This window comes from Callospermophilus lateralis, chromosome 2, assembly GCF_048772815.1.
Source record: "Callospermophilus lateralis isolate mCalLat2 chromosome 2, mCalLat2.hap1, whole genome shotgun sequence".
NCBI lineage: Eukaryota > Metazoa > Chordata > Mammalia > Rodentia > Sciuridae > Callospermophilus > Callospermophilus lateralis.
The window spans coordinates 108,830,627-108,843,919 of record NC_135306.1 but is presented as its reverse complement, the minus strand read 5'-3'; the positions used below and the strand labels follow the sequence as shown (position 1 = coordinate 108,843,919).

The window sequence follows — 13,293 nt, the reverse complement described above, 5'->3', positions numbered from 1 at the left end:
TAGGTTAGAAGATAAAAAATTATAAGGGAATAAAATATCAATCCCAATGAATGCTAAGGTATATGATTTGTACATTATTTGACATCTTTTAAAATTCTTTTCTTATTATTTAGTTATAGATGGACATAGTACCTTTATTTTATTTATTTTGTTTATGTGGTGCTGAGTGCCCAGAGATATACCCCCAATCATGATCTATTTTAATGCATCTCTAAACTTATTAAACATTTAATGTGTTTTCTGATTATATAAATTAGGCTTATTTTTAGGTTAGAAGATACAGAAAATTATGCCAATAAAATGTCAATCCCACTGAATTTTTGTAAGGTACATTATTGACATCTTTTTAAAAAATATTTATTTTTTTAGTTTTTAAGTGGACACAACATCTTTATTTTACATTTATGTGGTGCTGAGGATCGAACTCAGTGCCTCAAGCATGCTAGGCAAGCACTCTCTTGAGCCATAACCCCAGCCCTATTTGACATCTTTTTAAATTTTTTTTTCTTATTATTCAGTCATAAATGGACGCGGTACCTTCATTTTATTTATTTATGTGGTGCTGAGGACCAAACCCCGAGCGCATGCAAGTCAAGCACTCTACCATAAGCCACAACCCCCAGCCCTTATTTGACAACTTGAACTGAGTAAATTACTAAATTTCAGCCACTGGATTGAGTGATTGGGTTATAAAGGTGAAGAAAGAGACATAATCCCTGTCCCCCCTCACTGACTAGTGTAGGATGCAGTCAAATAAACAGGTAAACAAAATAATATCCATAATGTGATGGAGCTGTACTGGGAAATACAGGAAAGGACCAGGAAAACTTCGGGGTTGGAAAAGAAGTATCTTCGCTGAGACCAGAATGAGTAGTAATCAATCAAATAAGTGTGAGATGGAGAAGGGGAAGATTATTTCAGTGAGCAAAAAGAACAGGTGCAAAGCATGAAAAGTGATAGGTTAGATGCGGAGAAACTGAAAAAAAAAATGTAGGGCTCAGGAGTAAGAAACGAGGTGGAGGAGGATATGATTTGAAAGGCTTGGTTTGGTTTGGGGGCTTTGCCCTACAGGTAATAGAAAGCCTTTGAGTTATTTAAAGCAGCGTGGCGACTTCATCAGATCTGGGTTTTTTGTTTGTTCGTTTGTTTTTTGTTTTTGTTTTTAAGATCATAGTGAGTGCTCCGTGGAGGACGCTGTGTAGCGAAGCAAGAGTGCATGCAGTTGGGACCAGCTAGATTGACGTAGAAATCTGGGCTGGACGTCGTTTATGAATTTAGGTCGGAGGCTGCAAAGATAAACGGGGGTGTATTTAAGAGATCCTTGTTTAAAAAGATAAAATCCGCAGAACTTGGCAATAGACTGGGTGTGAAAAGTAAGGGGGAAATACGGATGACTGCAAGGTTTCTGACCTGAACGAGTGGATGGATGGTATTGTCGTTCACTGAACCTGCAGACAAGCGAAGCAGAGATTTGGGGGTAAGAGAAACGGGCACAAAAATAACAATATTTAAGACAGCTAAGGATGGAGACAGGGCCATGAGTTTGCGCCGAGCGAGTGGCAGCGCTGGGCAGCTAGACTACCACACCTCCGGGAAGTTGCCCACGCAGCCAGCTAACTAAAGAAAGGAGTCAAAGAGCAACGAGACCCGACAGGGCACCAAGCTCGAGCACTGCGCATGCCCATTGGTGCCGCGCGCCGAGTATGCGCAATAGGGGAAATTCAGGCCCCTAGACTCCCCGCTTGCTCACCGCCTGGAGCCCGGGCTCCGACCCATGCTATTCTTACCCGCATCCGGTTGCTCCTCACTCCCGCCGCGCCGGCGAGCACCACCCACCGTTTCCGCCCCTTCCGTGTTTTGGTGAGCACGGGTTCCGTCAGAGGCAGCGACCATTGGCTGCCATTCTGTCCAAGATTGGTGATTGGCTGTCCCTGGCCGTCGCTCAAAGCCCTCCCGGTAGATGGTGTGAGGTGGAGAACTGGAGAGCTCGGGAGCCAACGCTGGGTAAGTTTTGGCTCGGTGTTCCGCGGGGTTGGTGGCTCGGTGCGCTCCACTGGGGCAATTTAAGGCTAGGCTCTTCCTGAGCCTCCTAGCTGAGGCTTCCTCTTGCATCTTGGCCACGCTGTTCTGCTCTGACCTGGACCCCTCACCCCCACTCGAACCTCCCTGCTTTCTAGTCTGGGGGCTTTGCTGCCGCCAAGACTCGGTCACCGCCACCGTTTAGGGGGAAGGATTCCCGGAAGCCCGTAGGGCCGTGGGTGATATGTTTTGCCCTCCGGAAAGATCTCTGCGAATTCTGCCCGTCCTTCAAGGCTTGGCCCGGGCCTCACCGCTTAGGCAAGCCTTTCCTGTTTTGTCTGCTTACGGGGATTTCTGTCTTGATCACCCGCCTCGGTGCTTTGTTTTGGTCGCTGTCTTCGATCTCTTCAGCCAAATTGTGAACATTTAGGAGTTTACGACCGGGGCCCCTCTTTTTCTTGATATCATTCAATGTCTTGGTATACAACATATGTCCTCTTCAAAGATTTGCTGAAGTGTTAGGAATCCTTTGGGGCCTTTTATCATAATTTGTGCTTAGAACGTCTCACGTTCAGAAACGAACATACTAATTGCTAACACATATTAAGTTATCGCGGTGTGTTAGGCTAAACGTTTTAAGATCCATAGTCTAGTTTTGGAATTCAGTGAGATGCGTATAATTAGCCCCGTGCTCTACAGAAAACTGAGGCTAAAGTAACTTGCCTAAGATCATGTAGTTAGTAAATGAACTTTATAACCAGATCTGTTGAATCCAAAACCCATGGCTGTAATATTAGTATCCGGTTTTACATTTAAGGAAATAGGTTCAGAAAAGCTAAGTGATTTGTTCAAAATAAAATAGTAATTTATAAGCTTCCTTAAACATGGCAAAAGAGTTTGGGATGTAGTAAAGTGGTTGCCTAGCATGCTTAAGGACGAGTTTGGTTCCCAGTTCTGCAAAACATTGCAAGAGCTTTTAGTAGGTATGTGCATGCCCTAAGGGTAGAACTGAATAGGGCACAGGCTTGGCTTTCTAGGAGCCTAAGCTTAACTGGAGAAAACTGACAAAATAACTACTTAATTAAATATATTTTGGGTATTGTGTATGTAAGTATGTTTGTGTGGAGAGGGAATAGGATAGGAGGGTTAAAACAGGCAGATGTAGGAGGAACATGGAGTCAAACCCTTAGCTTTAAGTTGTACCATCATGCCCTAGTTTTGTGACCTTGGGGTAATTACTTAGTCTTTCTGAGCCTATTTCCTTATCTTTAAAATGGGGTAATAAGAAGCTGGACATGTGTCTCAGTGGTAGAATATTTGCTTACCATGTACGAGACCTTGGTTTGATCCCCAATGTAGTAAAATAAAATAGGGTAATAGGTCGGGTGTGGTGGTGTACACTTGTAATCCCAGCCACTTGGGGGACTCAGGCAAGAGAATTGCAAGTTCAAAGCCAGTCTAAGCAACTTAGGGAGACCCTATCCCAAAATAGAAAAGGGCTAGAGATGTGGCTCAGTGATTAAGTGCCCCTGGTTTCAATCCATAGTACCAAAAGAAAAAAAAAAAAGACAATAACAAAAAAATAGTGCAGTAATAATAGTACCTACTTCAATAAGATTGTATTAATGAGGGTTTGTCATTGTTTTTGTAGTACTAGAGAGTGAACCCAGGGCCTGACCTACATTCTCAGCCCTTTTTACTTTAAGATAGAGCTTGCTAAGTTGTCTAGACTGGCAAACATAAGATCCTCCTGCCTCAGTCTCTCTAGTATCTGGGATTACTGATGTGTACCACTCTCAGCTTAATGAGTTTTTATGCTTATAAAACACCTAGGACTGCTTGGCATATAGTAGATATTTAATAGGCAGAACCAAATTCATTGAGACAGGAAGCTTGAACATACATTTCTGACAGCTGGTCCAGTGCTCTCAACTAGTAACTAGTTGTTTCATTTGAAATCCTTGCCTGCAGATTTCTGTCCTACATTTCCCTAGGGTAGAAATAGAAACACAGAAAAATTAGAGGCAGGGGGACAGTGAAAGGAATTGAGGAGCTTGGCTTAAGTTTCAGATTGTTCTAGATCTCTTGTTCGCCTGCCTCCTAGGTCTTTTTCACCAGTGTAAACCAGGTAGATGTTTAGAATATTTGTGCTCAGAACTATGCTTAGCATAGTGTACATATATAGGCTGCTTGGAAGCAGCTTATTGCCCAGTTAGGTAAGCAGAAATAGAATACTTAAAAGGACCATGAGTGACCATGCGCAGCCTAAAAATAGGGTTGAAGTTTCATGGTGTTAACCCTTCCAGCCATAGAACAAAGAGGTAATAATAATTGCTGAAGGATGAGGTTATTTAGGAAGGCTTCCTGAAATGTGATCATAGCCCAGTATTTATTGAGCATCTAGGGTGTGCAAAGCTCTGTGCCTATCTGGGAATAAATGATAGTCCCTTTCCTGAACAACTGTTAACTGTAGTGGAGGCAGATGTTCCATTGCTTTGAAACAAGTGCTGCAATGAGAGTGTGTACAGAATACTGTGGGCAGAAGAAATGGAATGTTTCGCATATACATGGATGGAATGGGAAAGAGGTCACCAAGGAAGGGACATTTGGTTCTGAAGGTTGAATAAAAGTTGCTTAGGCAGAGAGTTTTAGGAGAGTGTAATACATTAAGGGACGATTGAATCAGAGAGAAAGAGAGGAGGAATAGATGGGTGAGGAAGCCAGCGAAGCAGTATGGTATATGGGAAAGAGCATGATCTTTGGATTGGAATTGAAGCTTTTCTACACCAAATGAAGTGTGGAGAGAGTTCACAGAGCTCACACACCATAGGCCCTCAATATGTGTTCCTTTCCTGGGCTGTTGAGGTAGTTAGGCCAGTGTGGGTAGAGTGGTAGGAGAGTTGGAAAGTTAGGGATTTTATTTTCTGGTTTCAGAAGGCTTTCCCTACTTTTCTTACCTCAACATTATAAAAGTAGTCAACATTTTCTCCTAATAGGGCTTCATTGTTAGTCTCTGAGCATCCCAGCAATGCTGTGTTCACTCATGTCAAGGGTGACCAGATTCTTCTCTGAGGATGAGAAAAGACTAAAATAAGTATGTCCAGAGTTTCCATCTGTCTCAGACAGGCCACGGGAAGCAATGTCCTGTTCTCTTTCAGGTCTATCCTTGAGAGCAACAAGAATCAGTGAGAGGGCTGGGGTTGTGGGTCAGTGTTAGAGCACTTGCCCAGCAGGTATGAGGCACTTTGATTTGTAGCACCACATAAAAATAAATAAATAAAATAAAGATATTGTGCCCATCTACAACTAAAAAAAGTATTTAAAAAAAAAAATCAGAAGTTTCCAACAAGAAGGTGACCTTCAGGCTACAAGATCAAGGCATTTTAGCATCCTCTCTACCACTGAACTATACCCCAGACCTTTTAATTTTTACTTATTTATTTTTATTATTATTATTATTTTTGGTACCAGGGATTGAACCCAGGACTCCTTAACTACTAAATCAGATCCCCCGCTGTTTTTATTTTTTACTTTAAAAAGGGGTCTTGCTAAGTTGCTTAGGATGTCACTGAATTTTGCCAAGGCTGGCTTTGAACTTATGATCCTCCTGCCTCAGCCTCCTGAGCCACTGGGAAAACTGGCATACCAGTGGCATGCGCCACTGAGCCTGATTGTGCCCATCTTTTTATTTTCATTTTGAGACAGAGTCTCACTAAATTGCCCAGGCTGGCCTTGAACTTGTGATCCTCCTGCCTTCTCTTGTAGCTAGGATCATAGGCATGCACCAATTTTGTTTTTATTTTTCTGATACACATATTTATTATATGTCTAAGCACACCCAGCACTGTATTTTTGGTTTCCTTTTTTTTTTCTTTCTTTCTTTTTTCCCCCCTGGTACTTGGAATCAAACCCAGTCAATCCCAGGGCCTCACACATGCTAGGCAATCACTCTATCAATAAGCCACACCTCCAGTCCTCTGGGGACTGGACACTAAGGATGCAGTATAAATGGCGGGTGTTAAGAGAGTGGTGGAGGGACTGGGGATGTGGCTCAAGCAGTAGCGCACTCGCCTGGCATGTGTGCGGCCCGAGTTCGATCCTCAGCACCACATACAGACAAAGATGTTGTGTCCGCGGAGAACTAAAAAATAAATATTAAAAAAAAAAAAAAAAAAAAAAAGAGAGTGGTGGAGTCGACCATTGGGTTAGGCAAAGACAGATTATATGACACTTTAAAAGACTGGTTGGGGGACTTATAATATGATCCAATAAGAAATAGCGTACTTCTGGGTTCATCTGAAAGCTATATTAAATAGAAAAAATATGAACTTTGGAGTCTCCCTGACCTGACCCTAACACACCAGTATTATGTGGCCTTGGGCAAATCAGTTAACTTCTCCTGCTCTCAGGTCCTTATCTACAAATAAGGTTAAAAACAGTGCTTACCTCACAGGGTACTGTTGCCAATTAAATGTCATAGTGCAAACAAAATGTTTAACATGGTACCTGACATGTAATAAATAAGAAATTCAGACAAAAAGATCTGTCATCCCCATTCTGGCCAAAGTCACATAGCTAGTAGTTAGTATACAGTGGGGTCTGGATTTGAACTCTGGTGCTTCTCCAAAGTCACCTCTTTGAACCTAAGCATTGTTCTTCCACCCATTGGAATAATTGTTTCTTGGCTGATTGCTCTGAAGCTTTATGAGCAAATGTCTGCTAGAGTGTTTAGCTCAGTACCTGGCACATGCTCAACAGTGTTAGTTTTTGTTCTCCCTTCCCATGAACACCAGGCAGCTTCCTGGGGTTGGGGAAACTGCTACTCCATCCTTATTGAAAAAAGCACAGTTTTCTACAGGTCACTGGCAAAACCCTCATTGATTCTCAGCAGGCTGCCTGCCCAGATGTGTGTCCCCAGCAGCCTGTTGGGTGGAATCTTTGCAACTATGGATTTCTTCCTGTTCTGTAGGGGGAAGGTCATGTCGCCTCCTGGGAAAGTTCCCCGGAAAGAAAACCTGGGGCTCCAGTGTGAGTGGGGGTCCTGCTCCTTTGTGTGCTCAGCCATGGAGGAGTTCTGTGAGCATGTCACCCAGCACCTGCAGCAGCATCTGCATGGCCCTGGGGAGGAGGAGGGAGAGGAGGAAGAGGATGACCCCCTTGGTAAGGAACATAAAGGGGAAGGAGCTTAAGGACAGGTGGAAAATCTGACTTGGCTTTTCCTAGAAGGAGAGGCAGCCTGGGAAAATGCTGGTTTATTTCCCTATTGTACTTTTTTGTTTATAAAAGCATTGTAAACTCATTTATTTAAAAAAAAAAAAAACAGTCAACGAAAATATAGGGAATAACTCTTGTCATCCTGCCATCACGAGAAAATTACCTTTTTTTATGTGTGCATGTTTCTGCTGGGTATTGAACCCAGGGTATCGTGCATGCTAGGCAAATACTCTACCACTGAGCCACAATCTCAGCCCCAAGAGGCAGTTAGTTACTGACAGTACTTCTATTGAGCATTCTTTTTGACCTCCTTCTGCCTGTGTATATGTATATTAAATACAGATAAATGCACTTTTATATATTGATTGATTGTGTAGTACTAGGGATTGAACCCATAGGTTCTCTACCACTGGGCTATATCCCCAGCCTTTTTTATGTTTTCTTTTGAGACAGGGTCTCATTAAGTTGCCCAGGCTGGGCTTGAACTTGCAATCTTCCTACCTCAGCCTCTAGAGTCACTGGAGTTATAGTTGTGTGCCACTGCACCTGGCTGCTTTTATATTTTTTAAAAAGATTGCATTGTGCAATCTGTGGCAGGGTCTCCTTGCAATACATACACACTTTTTGAAAACTACAACCATCAGTTAGGTTTATATTTTATATGGCAACCTTGTACACAAAAATTTTGAAATTCTTGAAACAAAATACTTATTAAATGATCTCTGAAATGTTTCTCTTTTATTTAAAAAAAAAAAATGTGGTCTGCAGTCCATGTTATTGACTTCACCCCCTAATGGGTCACAGCACAGTTTGAAAGACTTTCCTACAGAAAATGTGGAAACACCTGGGTATAGTCTCTCAGTGCCCTGTAAGCCTGTAATCCCAATGGCTTGAGAGACTGAGGCAGGAGACTTGCGAGTTCAAAGCCAGCTTCAGCAACCTAGTAAGGACCTAAGCAACTTAGCAAGACCCTATCTCTTAATAAAATATAAAATAGTGCTGGGGAAGTGAATCAGGGGTTGAGTCCCCCGGGGTTCAATCCCCAGTACCAAAACAGAAAATGCTGTCTTCCCATCTCAAAATCTATTCTCCATCAGGAGACTATGAGCTATAATAAAGTCAGATAATATTTATACAAAAAGAGAAATTAGGGGATGGTTATATTTTCTGAAGTACCTACTTTCCAAAACAAGCAAATTCCTAAAAAGCTTTGAAAATAATGGTGCTTAGAGATACAAAAGAGATGGGAAGTGGGTTGGAAGAGTTGGGGATGGGGCCTTCCTAGGCAAGGCAGATCTTCAGCAGAACAGGAGAGAAAGGAGGACTGAAGGTTTTCAAGGTTGAAAGGCCACATCTTTCTCAGGAACTGAAGAAACTGAGCAAATGCCATGCATACCATCTGTACTTGTGGTCTCCGATTTTCTGGCATAGGTCTTACACACACCATTACCTCTATCTAGATCACATGTTTTCTTCACCTGTTTATAAATATTCATCCTTTAGTTCTCAGCACAGGGACAATTCCCAAGACACCTCTGTATACACAAAATTACTCCTGTTTAATACTTTTATAGTACCTTGTCCCTCCCGTAGCACTTATCACTAGTCACAGTTTAATATTTAGTTGTGATTATTTGATCAGTGTTCTTATTCCCTGACTGAAAGCTATGAGAGGGCAAGGACTAGCACTCTTTTTTTTTTTTAAGAGAGAGAATTTTTTAATATTTATTTTTCAGTTTTTGGTGGACACAACATCTTTATTTTATTTTTATGTGGTGCTGAGAATGGAACCCAGCACCCTGCGCATGCCAGGCGAGCGCGTTACTGCTTGAGCCACATCCCCAGCCCAGGACTAGCACTTTTTTACTCATTATATTCCCAGTGCCTGAAACATAACTGGTGGTCATTAATTACCAATATTTGTTGAATGAACTCATGATAACTTGATCAGAGTACTACTAAATGCCTCAGGTGGAAGACAAGCTGAGCCTTGGAAAGTATCAGACTCTTCCTTCTAAACCCCTTTCTGCAGAGGAAGAATTCTCCTGCCTGTGGCAGGAATGTGGCTTTTGCTCTCTGGACAGTTCTGCTGACCTCATCCGCCATGTCTACTTCCACTGCTACCACACCAAGCTGAAACAGTGGGGGCTGCAGGCCTTGCAAAACCAGGCTGACCTCAGCCCCTGCATCCTGGACTTCCAGAGCCGGAACGTCATTCCTGACATCCCTGACCACTTCCTCTGTCTATGGGAACATTGTGAGGTCAGCTGGCAGTACCAGAAATAGGGGGGAGAGGAAGCTGGGGATCTTAACTCAAGATACCTTGCCTTGACTCTTTCCAGGGTGCTTTGTATTTCTGCTAGTATTTCTCTAATTCTCTGTAGTGCCTTTCCTCAGTTTCCCATCCCTACCAAGTTAATTTGGGAGAGATCTGAGAAGTCCCCCTTTGGACACATAGGGGTAAGAGTCCCTCCACCCACCCTCCGTCCTCACCCCAAGTTGCCCTGGCACAGAGCTCCTTCGACAATCCCGAGTGGTTCTATCGGCATGTGGAAGCACACAGCCTGTGCTGTGAAAACCAAGCAGTCGGCAAGGACAACCACGTGGTGCTGTGTGGCTGGAAAGGTAGGGCCACCTCTTTGCTCTGGCCTCTGCCAGAAACTTGGGGGTGCTGAGGGACTAGGGGAGCCAGGAGTAGGACCAGTCCTGCAGACAAGCCTCAAGGGGAGGGGTGGCTAGCCTGACTAGGCCTTCCTTCCTAGGCTGTACCTGTACCTTCAAGGACCGCTGTAAGCTCCGAGAACACCTCCGTAGCCACACCCAGGAGAAGGTGGTGGCCTGCCCCACCTGCGGGGGCATGTTTGCCAACAATACCAAGTTCTTAGATCACATCCGTCGCCAGACCTCATTGGATCGTAAGCAGCCAGAGAGAAGAGGGTGGTTGCAGGCTGTTCTGCTTGGAAAGGGGTTGAGGGCATTTTCCCAGGGGAGGTGGCCACTGAAGAGATCTGCACCTTGGCTACCTCCCTATTTTGGGTTCAGGCACTTCCCATAGTCTATGATCAGACATTGTTATACAGTTATCTAAAGAGTCCTCACAACAGCCCCATGAGGTAGGCTTCTTATCCCCCTTTTTGCAGATGAGGAAACTGAGGCTCAGAGAGGTTAAATCAGTTACCTGAGATCACACAGCTAGTAAGTGGTAAAACCGGACTTCCAACTCAGGTTCTCGACTCCAAGTCCCATCCATAGCTCCCTAAGCTCCCTTTTGTTCCTTGGGTGGTTCCTTTCTGCTGGGATGGTTCCCCTCACCTCTCCATGCCTCTCCACTGCTCTGCATAGTCCCCCTCTCTTCTGCTCACCCCACCCAGAGCAGCGCTTCCAGTGTTCTCACTGTTCCAAGAGATTTGCCACAGAGCGGCTATTGAGGGACCACATGCGCAACCATGGTGAGTGGCCTGCTGCCCCAATCTCCCTGCCTGCTCTACAAGTTTCTAGAGTTCTCAAATCTCAGCCTCCTCTCTGTTTCTCTCAGTGAATCACTATAAGTGCCCTCTGTGTGACATGACCTGCCCGCTGCCTTCCTCTCTCCGCAATCACATGCGCTTTCGCCACAGTGAGGACCGGCCTTTTAAATGTGATTGTTGTGACTACAGGTAAGAGGAACTAGGGGCCAGAAAAAAAAAAGATCTCATTTTCCATGGTCTCCCACGCCCTTCAACCCTTTCTGACCTCTCCTGGCAGCTGCAAGAATCTGATTGACCTGCGAAAGCACCTGGACACCCACAGCAAGGAGCCAGCCTACAGGTGTGATTTTGAGAACTGCAGCTTCAGTGCCCGGTCCCTCTGCTCTATCAAGTCCCATTACCGCAAAGTGCATGAAGTGAGTGGGGCTGGTGGTGGGAAAGGGTTAGGAGCAGTTTGGGGGAACCTGGGGTGAAGAACTAGCCTCATTTCTCCCTCCCCTCCCCGTCAGGGAGACTCAGAGCCAAGGTACAAATGTCATGTGTGTGACAAATGCTTTACTCGTGGCAACAACCTCACCGTGCACCTTCGCAAGAAGCACCAGTTCAAGTGGCCCTCAGGACACCCCCGTTTTCGGTATGTCTTTTAACTCTCACCCCACATTCACATTTTTTTCATATATTTTCTTTTTATATTTTATTTATATTTTGGTGGGGATTGAACCCAGGGCCTTGTGCATGCAAGGCAAGCACTCTGCCAACTGAGCTGAATCCCCAGCTCTTCATACATTTTCCAACAAGTTAAAAACCTTGAATTTGTTGGTTTGTTGATGTGTACCATCTAGGCTAGATGTTAGGCTAGATCCTGAGAATAGAGGTGGAGTAAAGATTGTTTTTCTGATTTTTTTTTTTTTTTTTTTAATCTAAGGCACAGTGCCAAACCCAGCAAATGTTACATAAAGTCCTGTGACCAGAACTAGTGTTAGAACCTAAGGATCTTGACCCTTAGCTTCATGGTCTTCTCATAAACCCTTTGATGCTCCTGCCCTTTCACATAGGTGTCTCTCTCTGTCTCTCAGATTGGGTTTCTATATAAAATTTTTAATTTGGGGTAACAATTCTTCCTTTTTGTTTTTACTTTTACATAGTCCAATTTTTGACCTTTTGTCCTATCACTTTGAATCCTAGGACTTCCATCCCTCATGTCTGTCTCTTAACTTGCCAATATCCAGGCCATTTGCATCTTGCCTATCTTTGCTGCTTCTCTTTCATCAGGTACAAGGAACATGAAGATGGCTACATGCGGCTGCAGCTGGTTCGCTATGAAAGTGTAGAGCTGACACAGCAACTACTGAGGCAGCCCCAAGAGGGATCAGGTCTGGGAGCATCACTGAATGAGAGCAGTCTGCAGGGCATCATTCTTGAAACAGTGCTGGGGGAGCCAGGACTTAAGGAAGAAGTGGAAGATCAGGGTGGGGGCAGCGAGGGGACAGCCCTCTCAGCCTCTCAGGACACCCCCAGCCCTGTCATCCACGTGGTGAATCAGACCAATGCCCAGGGCCAGCGAGAGATTGTCTACTATGTGCTGTCAGAAGCCCCAGGAGAGCCCCCCCCAACTCCTGAACCATCCTCAGTGGGCATCATGGAAAAGCTCCAAGGAATAGCTGAGGAGCCGGAGGTCCAGATGGTCTGAATGCTTCAGAGCCTACCCATTCCTACCCTGGGCCTTAGGGTTTGAGCCAGACAGATGGCAGTGCCCCTAGTGGGCAGCCCTTGCCAGTGGATGCCTTTAGGAGTGGTGCTGAGAGCATTGTGGTCCCATCTGGTCCAGACTTGCATCATTTTGCAGACTAAGGACTTCATTTTTTTTTGCCACACTGAATTTTATAGGGCATCCTGAGGAGTTTGGATTCTTTGAGGGGATCCTGGATGGGTGTGTTTTTACAGCAGCTGTTATCGAGCATAACCATGAGCCCCTCAACATGCTGGACCTTGATTAAAATCCTTAGCTCACATCCATTCCCATATTTAGGAGTCCTTAGGCCCAGGGATGGTGAGTGAGTGGTCCTACACAGACCTTTTCCTCACCATCAGCTAAGACATTGAGATCCAGGCAGCCATTTTCCTCTTAAAAGAGTTCCTCCTACACCCCAGGGACATTCATGGTTATCCTCAGGGACAGGATTGGAGGCACTGAGTATGTGACACTTGCTTTTGATAATAAAAGAAACACTTGGGCTGTTACTGATTTCTTCTTCATTAGGTAATGAGGAGATAAGCTGCCAAAGAGGAGCTGAGTAATTGTGCTTCCCCTTTTAGTGACTCGTGATTTGTTTAACAGTCATCTGTTGTTCTCCTTTGGTGGAATTTGTCCATTTCTTTTTAGAGCACCTGTTAGCTCCATGGAGGTCCCAGACACTTGACCATGAATGTAGATCTATCAAATGGGTAAGAATGGGGCTCACCCAGGAAGGTAGAGCTACTGACCAGGGCTGTACTCTTAGTCCTAATTGGAACCCCTGTTCCTCTTGGATAGGGTTCTTCACCTGTGGGACTGCTAAGGTAGCTAGGAAGAGGGGGATTGGGATGCCTTCCA

At 44.5% G+C, this 13,293-nt stretch overlaps 1 protein-coding gene across 3 annotated transcripts; it reads left to right on the top strand.

Moving 5' to 3' along the window:
* Positions 1–1,954: 1,954 nt before the first annotated feature.
* Positions 1,955–12,941, top strand: Hinfp (histone H4 transcription factor). 3 transcript variants are annotated; one of them, XM_076843703.1, is made up of 10 exons: positions 1,955–2,004; positions 6,989–7,179; positions 9,266–9,495; positions 9,747–9,858; positions 9,996–10,148; positions 10,605–10,682; positions 10,769–10,889; positions 10,978–11,116; positions 11,210–11,334; positions 11,973–12,941. In XM_076843703.1, the coding sequence occupies exons 2-10, from the start codon at positions 6,999–7,001 to the stop codon at positions 12,388–12,390; spliced, it is 1,557 nt and encodes a 518-aa protein (XP_076699818.1). In that variant the 5' UTR covers positions 1,955–2,004; positions 6,989–6,998; the 3' UTR covers positions 12,391–12,941. The 3 variants fall into 3 exon arrangements, with proteins under 3 accessions (XP_076699818.1, XP_076699819.1, XP_076699820.1); XM_076843704.1 differs by lacking the exon at positions 9,996–10,148; XM_076843705.1 differs by lacking the exons at positions 1,955–2,004; positions 6,989–7,179; positions 9,266–9,495; positions 9,747–9,858; positions 9,996–10,148 and adding an exon at positions 10,321–10,428.
* The last annotated feature ends 352 nt before the right edge of the window (positions 12,942–13,293 follow it).

Coding starts and splice junctions, on each gene's coding strand:
- Hinfp (XM_076843703.1), top strand. CDS start 6,999: ATGTCGCCTCCTGGGAAAGTTCCCCGGAAAGAAAACCTGGGGCTCCAG. Junction 9,496..9,746: donor GTCTATGGGAACATTGTGAG/GTCAGCTGGCAG, acceptor GCCCTGGCACAG/AGCTCCTTCGACAATCCCGA. Junction 9,859..9,995: donor GGTGCTGTGTGGCTGGAAAG/GTAGGGCCACCT, acceptor CTTCCTTCCTAG/GCTGTACCTGTACCTTCAAG.